Source organism: Malurus melanocephalus, unplaced genomic scaffold, assembly GCF_030028575.1.
Source record: "Malurus melanocephalus ecotype Western Australia unplaced genomic scaffold, MMel_1.1 scaffold_6, whole genome shotgun sequence".
NCBI lineage: Eukaryota > Metazoa > Chordata > Aves > Passeriformes > Maluridae > Malurus > Malurus melanocephalus.
The window spans coordinates 6,894,245-6,907,288 of NW_026623238.1; the positions used below are offsets into that span (position 1 = coordinate 6,894,245).

A 13,044-nucleotide genomic window follows, 5' to 3' on the forward strand; every position below is an offset into this window, starting at 1 on the left:
AAATAGAACAACATTTACATAGAAGATGTAAATTTATATTTATGTTGTTCCTATCAGGTATATGTTCTGGTAAAAGCATATACAATTGTCTGTACTAGAGAGAAACAAACAGATCAGGTATACTCAGATTATTTTACAAACTTTCAGTCTTGGCAGATTAAAAAATATTCAAATAAATAGGTTACATCCACTTTTCTTGAGAATATTTTGATGAAAATGAAAAAAATGAATTAATTTATTCAATGGAAATTAAGAGAAAAAAAATTGAATTTTTTATTTGGCATCCAATTCATGCTAAAATCTGTTAAAATTCCTATTCCTTTCTTTATGTATTACTTTTACCAAAATAGCACAGGAGGRACCTTTGGCCATGGTTCCAAGCAGTTCTGTTATTGAACCAAACCCAATATGATAATAATTGAAACATAAGTCCAGCAAAGTTCAGCTGCAAGCTGAATAGGCTTGAGAAATTATACTGAAACTCAGTAATCTTTTCTACAGAACACTAATACAACACAATAGGAGAATTAAAAGACACAGGTTTTTTTTTTTTATCATGTTAGCTATAAGGAGACTGTATAAAAAACATTTCACTGTTTCAAACAGAGGTCATATAAATATTAGAAAACTAAAAGCAGCAACAAATGTACGACCCTAGAATTATCAAAATCAGATAGATTGAAACATGGTGAGTACTGCGGATCATAGGAAATATCCAGAAGTATTATATCCTCTGTTTTTATCTTTTTTGGGTTTTTTTAAGGGTTTTGTGTTTTCTAAGTTCTGCAACAGAGGCTATGCAAGCACACACATGCTAATGCCACTCTATCATTGAAACAAACCCAAGTATACTCACTACCTGAGAGAAATGGTCCTAATATTTTCTTTCAAAAAAGTCGGAAAACACATCAACAGGCATACCTAGAGATATAGACTGGAAACTGTTTACATATGTGTTTACAAGGACTCATGCTTCATTTATTTTTTATATTACAATGATGTTTTTACAAATWATTCACTGCTTTCTTTTGTGTTCTGCTTGTGTAGATTTTGTTTTAAAGTAAATAGTGCTCTGCTTTCTAAAAGCACCAAGCTATTCTTTGGACACGGAAAGGGAAAATAAAGACTCTTTGAAAACACTACAAATGCCAAGCATACAAGTGAATTGTACGGGAAATGGTCCTTTAAAATCTTTCCATGAAGGGTGCATAAAGTACTATTGAAGAAAGAACTGGCCATGGCTGTGTTGGCCTGTAAAGGTCAGAGGAGACGTGAAGGTACAAGGCAGCAGAAAAGTATTTCACCAACAGCACATTGTATACACCTTCTGTACAATATACCCCATTAAATGTAGTTCATTACTTTTTGCACCTACAAACCTTCACTGTACAATATTATATAAACTATGTTCTAAGAAAGCCAAGACTCCACTTTAAGAAGATCCATTTTCTAGTAAATGTTGTTAGTTCTTCATAAATAGAATAAAATTGAGTTTTCTGAAGTGCTTAGATGCAAATTGAGCATGCAAACATACACAATGTTAAGATATCATTGTAGCTTTTTGTCCACCTAGCTCAGCAATTCTCACATGTAATAAACAGTCTGAATGGATTTTATTTTTATATGCTCCCAAGTACACAACAAAGAAATCAAATGCACAAATTCTGAAATTTGTTATTGATAAGTTTTGCATTAGGAACTATTGTTTTTCTCAAATTTCACAGCAACATACAAATAAGCCATTCTTTCATCTGAATAACAATAACCCCCTTTAATGTAAATTGCTAATAAAACATGAGAGCAATACAAAAAGGCTGCTCCGGAGGATATGCTGACTTTGCAACAAGTGGAAGTGTTAATATGTTATATCAATTTCAGTCAAAGTGTGAAATTTATGTCTGTTTATAAGTTGAATAGATAAATAATAGTCATTGAAAAGACGGGGGAAAAATAAAAATTACTGGAGAACTTGGAAGAACCCTTTAGTGAAAGAAATGTTCTTTATAGAGGAACTTTCTGATAGACATCTGYATGTCAGACTTAAAATCTTCAACTATTGCTCAATATTTCTCACAATTTGTAAAAACTACCAGTATTAATTGCGTTTTCAATAATATTTGAGATTCAACTATAATTTTCTTTTTGAAATCATGTGACTTAGTAATAAACAATGACATTTAAGAAATTCAATAAATGCTATAATTAAGGCACAAAGGATGCAAAAACTGCTTAATGACCCAAACCTGACAATGTTTTGTCTTTTCATGGTGCTAACTACTAAAAAAAAAGAATGAATACCAATAGGCGCCAAAATCCTAAAGTTTACTTTAATAAGATGATAAGAATCTAGGGTAGCTTAAAAAAATGGAAAAAAATGCATATGGACATGACATTCCAGATATTTTTAAAATCTCAATAACAGCCAAAAAGAATCCACTATATAAAAATATCATTATGTGAGTTGTGCAGAATTCCAGTACAGCATTTCTAAGACACCAGTWTTACAAAGTAAGTTTACACGCTATACTGGAAATCAGTAGTGACTCGTACAATACCCAGGACTCCAAGGATTTGGATGAAATCCAGTGCAGGTGAAGGTTTGCATGGAGCACACTGATGTCATACACCAGCATGCTGATSGTAAAGCACTGGGCAGACACTCGTGTCCATCCCAGTCTGTCACAAAGAGAATCCCTACTCCCCCTCCCCTAAACCCTTGGGGTTTGCATCTCAGTTATGGAAAGATTGTCCCACCAGGCCTGGCCACTCCAAGGAAATGTGGAGAATTTCTCCAGCCCCTGCTGGGCTTAACCACAACATGCATGTACACAGACAAACACACTTTTCCCTGTGGGAAAAGAACACAACCAACGACATTAAAGCCACACTAAAGGACATGTAAAAGTACTCGCTCAGGTGTACCATTGTCCTCAGATTACTGCGATTAATCCTCCTCAGAGGATTTGTATTCTTTCTAAGAAGATTAAGCTGCATTTTTGAAGGGTCAAAATGTCACTGAAGGAGAGCTCTTATATAGGGATTTAAGGTAGATTACTCAGCTAAATCTGTATTTTAAATTTGTTGTACCCTATTCATATTTACGAGTATCTTCCCGCAGATGTATATTTTCAAAACATAAAGGTAACTCCTATTTCCAGGGTTTTATCACTGGTTTTCATCAAAAGAGTACAAGTTTTTATAGCTGGGTGTATCTTAAAAACCAGAACATGGTCTTTATATATAAAAACACTAAATAAAAAATAAGCTATATTATTTTAATAGTTCATGCAAAACTGACAATTAATTTTGTGGTGTGCAATGTATTCTAACACACATATAAGAAAACCAACATATGAAAAATTTTAGGTAAATTTTGAGGTGTGAGATTATTCAGATTCTTTGAAATTATACTAATATGTGAAATGCACTTTATATATCTATAAATGCATAAACATGTATTTTTAAAATGGCTCYGACAAACACTTAACTGGAAGCAGGATTCTGTGTACAGCTTCTTAAGGTCACTTTTTCTTCAGCTTGTAATAAGARTACACTTTTTTATTTATCCAGCTACCCTCTGTAGTTTCATAAAAAAGAACTATTAGTGTGCTGACACCATGCATATGCATACACAGAAAATCCTGTGAGAGTCAAAGTTTGACTCAAAAATTATCTTTTTTTTTTAGGTTCCAGATAAATATTTTCTTTAAGAAAAACTACAATAATATTGCATTTTGCCTTAGAGAAGCAAATTAAATATTTATCAGGATTATTAAAACAATGCTTTCTTTGAAGTTTATTGACTTCAGGGATAGYATCACTTCTCACAGTTCATTCCAACACTTTTTTTAATAGGTGTACTTTAAAAAAATCTATATGAGATTTTTTTGACTTGGCACTGCTAGGTTAACAATTGGRGTCAATGACCTYAAAGGTCATTTTCAACCCAAATGTTTCTATGAATCTCTCAATATAGTTCAATGTGTGTCAGTCATCATATCATTTAATCAATTCTTTCATTACTGTTGGAAAAAGGCTATTTACTTAAAGTAACATAGACAGGAAAATAAAGCTTAAACTAAGTGTTACCACTGCTGACACAACATGAACAGCTGATTTATTACTCATTTAAAATCAAGTGTTTGATTTTTAGAACCATAGAGAGAGTGTCATACATCAAAAGGCTTCAAAACTAAATGGCAATACAGTTCTCATGGTTTGACCCTTGTAGCAAAAATAATACAGAAAACTGGCACAAGAATAAAATTCTCTTATCCAAAAGAAAAAATGAGAAAATGCTACCTGCTGCTGTCTAGCTATGATGCATCTTTTGTCTGACCATCATTTGTAGAAACTTTACAAATGAATGGAAGATGCTTAAGAAAGCCAAACAATCTCAGTTGTAGATATCAAAAGGAAATTCTCAGTAYGTTGCCACTTTATGAATTAAATAAGTTAAATTAGTAAAATAGGATTATTTTGGCCTAGAGAGTGAAAGGACATTCTTCTCAGTAATGTCAGTAGACAGCTAAGTACATGGTTCATACACGGCAGTGTTTTTTATATTTAAAAAATGGGAGAAAATTTTAACTGGTAAAAACCCATTTCCGTTTACCTAAAATTATTAAATTGTTGTATCAAACTGTCAAACTGAGCTGTATCTGCCAAGAAGCAAAGACTAGGATTTATATTTCAAACACTTAAACTGTTCAGTTCCATTTCTTCCTTGTTTTTAGTAGAAGGAAAAAACGTGCAAAAAAAGACCTGTCAGAAGAAAAACAAACAAACAAACCTCTTAAAAAGATCAGTTACTTATATTTAATTCTCACATATGTTACTAGAATCTTATTTCAAGTGTTATTTTTGTTTTTATAATTTGTTCTTAGTTTTTGAGAAAAATCATCAAAGGTTAATGTTTTTTAAAAGTCATGGTAAACCTTAATCAAAAGTTTAATTGGAATCTGTAAATAACATTTATGTTAAGGTCAAACATATTGAACAATAAGCATGGATRAAAAGGTATAAAGCATTAAATCAATAAAAATATCTGAGCTGTTTTCTACATAGAATGTGTTTAATTATGATGTGAAACCACTTTCCAGARAAGTTTGACTAGGAGAATAGTCTTCACCAGCTGAGTTAAAACATAAAAATCCTCTCTAATTCAGAGAAAATTTTATTGTTTTAATGTTTAATACTTCTATGAGGAGAGGCAAAAAAAGGGTTTCAACTTAACCTCAGTCAATCGTTGAAAAGAAATGAATGCACATCTGTTTCATCAGTCAGACACAGCTGCAATCTGGAGAGGAAGGGACAAAGCAGCTTCCCAGCTGCAGCCGTGTCATATAACTGAGAAAGAATACATGTGCTACATACTGGCTGTACCTAATCAAATCATAAATGTGGAAAGTGCTAAGAATTTTGGAGGTTTTCACTTTGTAAACTCTGAAGTTTAAGAAATAAACACTTTAATAAAGATATTTCTTAATGAAATCAGAAAATTTAAAACATACACTGATACCTGGTCTGTAAATCACACTATTTTTAACATGTGCATTCTTATCCAGAATATTGGCAATGCCAATGATTAGCACAATAGAATGCATTAAAGGTTATAGCAAAAGACATTAATACATTGCTAAATAGCATAACTGAAAAAAAATATATGTTAATCCCTGAGCTGATTGAGATGAGTAACATACCTGGATTGTATTTTTGTGTAGTATAATCGAGCATAATGATATTGAGATCTGACAAGTGCTTTAATAAAAATAGGACATTAGAAGCAGAGTTATGTGATTAATATGAAAATTAAAAAGAAACTTAACAAATTTGTACTCAATCTGGCCATTTTGGTTTTGTTATTTTGTTAATTTAGGACGGAGAAGAAGAGTTATGGGCTGTTGCAAGCATACTCCTTTTTATTTTCTTCACTMATCTTCTGTTGTTTGTGATTGTTAATAAGGGATTGTGGCACAGAAGAAATTTGGTCTTATCCATGACAGCCTGCTAATATATAAACATGTAATACACGCAACCAGTTAAAGCATATGTGTATTTTCTAGATAAAAAAGTGGGTTCTGTCTGCCACTCCAAACATCATACAAAATTCAGACAAAGACATTCTCCACTATTAAAAATTTCTTTGAAATTTCTGCTGTAATTATCAGTAACTTAGTGTGCCTCTTTTCACTCTATTAGTAATTTACTATCAATTTCTTGAAAGAAAATTGAAGGATACTGAAGTTGAGAAAGGCCTGCTCTAGGCTTATCTGAACAATACGCTCTAAAAACGACCAACAAAAAGATAGGAAAGCTTTTTTGTCTKAAAATGGTTGATAACACATGGTAGCAGAATTAAGTGACGGATATTTGCCCATCCAAAAAATGAACCTGCCCGTTACAGCACTACAAACAGATTCATTCATACAATGTTATGATGGAGCTCTTTGACAGTTCTCCATGGAACCAAGTCTCTTTAATAAATCAAAATWTTCACATAAAATATGAAACTTATTTACTGCCTGTTCTCCAAAAGCACACACTTGAATAATGTTCTGAATTATARTAAACAGGAACATAATACAAAAAGAAAACTTAATATACATGAAATACATGAAAGAGAAACTTGAGGCAAAATAGGAAACCAAGTTTTCACTGAATGATTTATAGCTGTCTTCTATCCAAGCATTACACTGTATATAATGATTTCCTGCGTGCATGTCCAATTGTGAAAGTCTTAAAAAGTCTTAATTCCATTTCTTTCAGCACAGATTTTATCAAACCTCCAAGCAATAACAAAGTTTTAAATCAGTATTGGTAGTGAAAAAACATTTATAAGGTAGCAGTGTTTTTGCAAAAAACTGCACTGATTTAGGTTTTCTAAGTACTGTTGCTGTATTCAAGAAGGCAACTGACATTTTTCTGAGCAACTGAAATATGTTTTTGAAAGTATTYTTCTACCAGTCTCAAGAGAAGAATCTTTTTCCAAACAATCATAATGAAGAGCTTTAAACTTAACTGCTCAGTTCAGCATCAATACAAATAGAAGTTGTAAGCCTGACATTTTCAGCTGCTTGCAGGAGCTGACATACTTCCTGACACCTCCAAGAATTCTTAAGAACTTCAAATTATATAAAATGTTAGTATTATATCACCGAATCACCAGATTTATTTTATAACACTGTTATGAAATAAAGGATAGACCAGAGAAATTACTTAATTACTTTATATAACCATGTAAAGGCAGGAATAAAAAATGAGTTCTAAATAGGCATTACAAATGGATGTTGTTATACTGGTTATCAGGCAGTCTGGAAGTCAAGAGATTAAATATTTTTATCAGACTGACAGGTTTACAGGCTTGAATGGGAGAAAAATCTCAAGCATAATGAAATTTAATAAGGTGAAATTTAATAAAATATTCACACCTAAAACTTCAAGCTGACTGTCATCTGTGTTTATGTCAGTGTGGTACAGCCAATAGGACCACAGGCATGTCAGCAGACATCGGCTGGCTGTACAATCCACCTTGGATCCTAAGAGCCATAAAGGACCTATTTGTAGATGTGGCACACCCATAAAATGAGTGGAATAAGCCAAACTCAGGCACATTATTCACTTTATCAATCCTTTTTTTGGCTGCATCTGCAACCTAACATCAMAGTTTGATATACAAAGCCCTGCTGTCACAATAACATCTTGCATTATCATGACTGGATACCATGGCAATGGCTATGCCTAAMTTATCCACTTAACAGGTAAATCAGTATTAAGAGATGGTATAAATTAAACCTTTCTGTTGATTTAAAGCTGCCTAAATACTTCAGATAACATGTGCTGGACAAGTTCGGTCATGAGTGGTCTTCACTTGTGGTCAAAAGAGAATAGAAATGCAGCTCGAGAAGAAAATGAACTTTAAAAAGAAGTGTACGAATAAAGACTTACTTTAATTATAAATTCTTGATCTATTGTATGCAAAAAAAGTCCTTGCTTTAGCCCATGACCAGGAATGAACTACAAAAAAAARCATGCTAGCAAAAGGATAATTTTAGCATATCAACATTGTGGGTGTTACTGGACTATCCTGTGACCTCAAAGTGGTGCTGTGATGATTCAAATATAATTTTCATCATTTTGTGCAGGTTGGATCTATTTAATGTGTGTGTGTCATGTTGTTCTTTATATATACAATACTGTTTAAAGAAAAAGAGTTGAAAGTCATTGCATGGCAACACTGGAAAAAAAGTAAGTTTAAAAAAAAAAWACTAAATCGTTTATTTGTTCAAAATAAATACTTTTGGTGAACCTAAACCTATTTAATCAGAGAGATMAGAAGATTCTAGGCCCTGTTCTAATGCATATTTAAGATTCAGTCAGACTGAAGAAACTTCAACAAGGGAGACTGGCAATAACCTTCATTAGTATTACCATTTGCATGTTACATACGAGGATTTTAGATACATCTCTTGCATGGAAAAAATACCTTGAGGTCTTTCATAACCTTACTAAATACCCAGGTAAAAGGAAAAGTTATATTAGAGASATAACAAAAACTTACCGTCAATTTTAATAATTCTTTTACTTTCTTAACAGTTCTATCGCTGAAATTCTGAAAGCTGTTTTAATAGCCTAAATTTTTAGCCTGTATTTTTTTCCCCTCTAAGTAAGATTCCTTCTCATTTTCTTTGTTGAAAATTTTATTTTTAAAGCAGCACTTTATACACAAGTATTCACTRAGAAATGTTAGTGGGTTTTATCATGAAATATCAGCTGTGAAATACATAATGTAATTTGTTTCTTTTATGAAGACCTGTGGAGTGACACCTGGTCTCTTGGCTTCAATAAGGAAAAGTGGCATAGAGAATAACTGGAGAGGATTTCAGTGTAGATCCTTTGATACACTTAGGTGTGGGATTAAAATATAGCTCATTCTTCAAGGACAGAACAATTTACATTTCTAGCCTTTTCACAGAAAAGATGCTTTCAGAGTATTCTTTTTGAAATGCATTAGACCCTTCTGTTAAGATATCTGGGATCTATAACAGAGAATGAAGGACTTTCAAATACAACCTATAAAATAGTTTTTATTTGAAAAAAATAATGGCAGGTTCAGATAATTTTTCAGGKTTTTTTTGTTTCTTTTTCTAGTGTGTGTTAACAACTTTTTATTTTAGCAACAATAATGTGATTCTAACATGGTTAAGAAAGTTTATAATCAAAGTTAAGGTTACCTGTAGTGTCTTGCAGTTACTAATAATGTACTTATATAGGTAATGCTTAAATCATTTTTGTCTTTATCATGCATGACAAGTGATGATGACTGACAAAAAAATATCAAGACACCCATTGTATTTTCTAACATGGTAACAGTTTGTAAGTTTTCTGGAGTTAACAAACTAATACCACCTGTATTTCCGTAAGTCACTTTCCATTTCATACAGCCACACAGGTACAATTCTTTTCCTCTGTATTCAAAACTCTTTCCAGTAACTATCTCTACAGGACCTATGTCTGAAATCTTTCTTTTGGAGAACTGGATTCTACAGTCCAAGAAACCTGGGTAACAAGGCAGACTAGAAAAATTTGAATAGTGAAAAAATAGTGAACTCTACATCTTTCTGACACTAACATGTTTCTGAAGGTGAGCCAAAGAACAAGCAAAAAAAAAATTTGGGAAGAATTGTCCCTCCCTTAATCACTTAGGCAAATTGTAAATAGGATACTATTCATACACCAAATCTGTTATGATTATCAGGTCATTTTACAGGAATCATTTCATGCCATTTTTAGGTGGACATGCTAATAACGTAGGATAGGTCAATTGCATCATTAAAATCTTTCTCTTAATATTAAAGTGAGATAAAGCTCAGTAAAAGTAAAAATTTTCTATAGACTATGACACAGATTAAAAAAAAAAAAAAAATTACTTCAATAGATATGAAGTCAAGATTCAGTTGGTGAGTTGTAAAATATTGACCAAGAGGGTGAGGAATCATGTTGTAAACCAGAGCAAAACCCATGAATTTTTTTGGAAGATTCAAATAAGGATGTCCTTTACTTTGTCTCTACAGAACATGTACAAGCCATCAAAGACTGCAGATTGCCATCTTTTTAGCTAGCTGCAATCACAAAGACAGTGTCCTTGAGGTCAYATGTCACAATTTATTAACTTTCTCTCAATTAAAATGAGATTCTATTTTTAGACAGGTTCTTTGACTGCTAAACAATGGGAAGGAGATTTAKTGAGGCATCTTGTGACAGGATAGGGTTTAAGTGGTACACATAGCCTAAAGCGGGCAATTGTATTGAGAATGCAGATGGATAAGCTTCATCAACAATAATAGATAAGAAAATTCTAATAAAACTAATAAGAACATTGAGATGAAAGAGAGAAAAAAAGTTATAATTCACCTTTATCTTAAAATGTTCACTATACTTTTGAACTTGTAAATGTTTCACACTTCAGAATTCTGAAATTAACTTTCAAAACTAAAAAACAACCACAGAATAAGTCAAAACTGATTGGAAAACAAGACTGAAAGCCAAAATCCAACTGTCAGATAATAGCAATATACTTCATAGAAGAGATGAATTACTTCTGCAAAATACACAGTGTACACTTCATGTTATCAGAAAGTCCCCAGAATTAAGAAGTTGAATTCCATAAATAAAATATCTTCATTAGAGAAATACAGAAATGAAGACAGATGAATTTACGTTAGAAATACCAGACAGAAACTATAGCAGAAAAATAAATCAGCTGATATATTTGTATATAATTTAATTTTTTTAACCTTTTCATGCAGTTACAAGAAGGTAAAGTTCATGATTTTGGTTTGAGGAAACAGTGAAGTGTCAGATATGTAACCTGTGCCAACACTCTCCCTCCACTATGCAGTCACTATTTCCACTTAATGTATTTCACAAATGGATTCTATACAGTATAATGTCTAAATAAATGCAGGCCATAGAAATGGCACAAGTACAAAAGATGGAACCACGAAAAAAAGGGATGAGAAGGGGCAAGATTAATTYAGAGATACTTTTCACTCTTTATTTTGCCTGTTTTGGTATCAAAGCAAGTAGGTGACTAGAAGTGAAATGAAACACTTAAGGCACTTCACATTATGGAAAATGCTTAAGGAGSACTCCCACTCTTCCAATTCAGTTACTTTCAGTTACTGAATAGTAAACACTCTCTCAATGTTTTGCAGTGTCTTTTATACAAAACTAATTTTGATAAGATTATTATAAAATAATTTTCATCATATGAGCCCATAAGGAACTACTGAAAATAGTACTGAGTGTTTTTCCCTAGCCTTAAGGTGAACTAATTAATGTGGAAATTAACAAAAAATGATGCCATATGTTAATAAGAAAAAGCTCTTTGTAGCTCCAGGTCTACCTATTAAAATGGAAAAAAAAATCAATACATGCAAGCATATTAGGAGATATCAGGTATTTTTAAACAGAATTAATCAACTTCAGAAGGTACTGAACCTCACAGAGTCAAAAAGGATTAAAGATGTTTATGTTGCAAATGTTCTCATTCCTTTGAGACAGAAGCAACACAAATGAGGATAGCATAACTTAGATCATTCATTTTCAGCTAAATTTCCACAACTCTATAAATTTTCTTAATTTCCACAATCATATGCAATATATCTGTTCTGTTCTTTTTGTTACATACTAATTTTGACTTAGGTCAAAAGAGAACACTCTCACTAAGGTATGAAAACAAGTTTTATAACTACCCCAGTAAAGTCTGAGAATATTAACAGTAATTTTCAAATAGTCTCCAATATGATACAGGTAAGTAGAATGTAAAATTTAGGACTTTTCACATACGATAGAAATTTTTTGCTTCTATTGATCTGCCAGCAAAAAATATTAGAAAAATAACTTGCAAATATTTTTAGTTATTTTGCAGTATTTGCAAATCCATACCTTCATTAACAATTAATTGACAATAGAGGCAGTATCAAACTCTAAATTTGTAAAAGGGCTAAATACTTACTTGAAATTAATTTGATGGGGTATAATGAAGTAAGTTACAACAGAAGTTTAAAACAGTCAATTTAGCTCATACCTTGATAAACAGCTTTGAATCCTGGTGAGCCAATGCTGTCATCAGATTGTAAATGAAGCCACATCTGGTTGCTCATGCTCACAATAAGATCAGGAACACTGGATCCAGTGAGTCTGTATGTAGGACAAATGGCAAAGTCATAAGGCATAAATTACTGTTATTATTATTATTATTATTATTATTACTACTACTACTACCACCACCACTACCACAAAACACGGGCCTTTAAACTACTCACATCCTATTGTTCTGATCAGCTGTTTTTTGACAAAAAATACTATTCTATATGAAACAGAACAATGTGAAGTAATAGAAAAAAATATTTTGAATGACTGAATTCAACAATGATTAAATGCTTCTAATAAAGGTCTTCCTACCTAAAGTTTCTATTAAGTAATTAAGCTATAAGAGATGTGAGTTACTGTGCGAATTAATTAGTTTTCACCTGTTTGGATGAGTATTGCTTTTCTGCCATGCTTTCTAAAAGTGAAGGAAATTGCTTTACGCCTGACACCCATGTGGCTAGAACTTATTACAATAACATCTAGCCCATTCAATTAACTCACAATAATCTCCCAAATTTTAGAGGAAACTGCTGTTTCTCACAGAGTAATGTGTGATAGCCATGTATACATAAGTACAGTTCAGTATACAACACATATAAGGCAAATTGGTAAACCCCACCATAAAAATTTAGTGTTTCTCAGTAGCATCACTTATACATCTATAATTCTGGTATCAAAAAGTTGTGTGTAAAGAAGAATCATTAAGAAAAAGATTGCTCCTTAACATGAAAAACTGTATAATCGGGTGGTAGTCTTGAACAACCATTCAGTTCCTGGTGATAGCTATACAGTTTTACAAAAAGTAGTGGGGAAAGTCACACATAAAAAGCAGCTGCAGAATCTCGCTATTTAAACTGTTATCAGATACAAACCAAAAAATTCTGTCTT

At 32.2% G+C, this 13,044-nt stretch overlaps 1 protein-coding gene across 1 annotated transcript in view; it reads right to left on the minus strand.

Moving 5' to 3' along the window:
* CSMD1 (CUB and Sushi multiple domains 1) overlaps nt 1-13,044 on the minus strand; it is a gene marked incomplete at its 5' end in the record, with an annotated part of 494,218 nt that overhangs the window by 245,248 nt on the left and 235,926 nt on the right. The window contains one exon of the mRNA XM_057371364.1: nt 12,092-12,204. Within this exon, the coding sequence (XP_057227347.1) occupies nt 12,092-12,204 (113 nt within the window). The remainder of the gene's footprint in view (nt 1-12,091; nt 12,205-13,044) is intronic.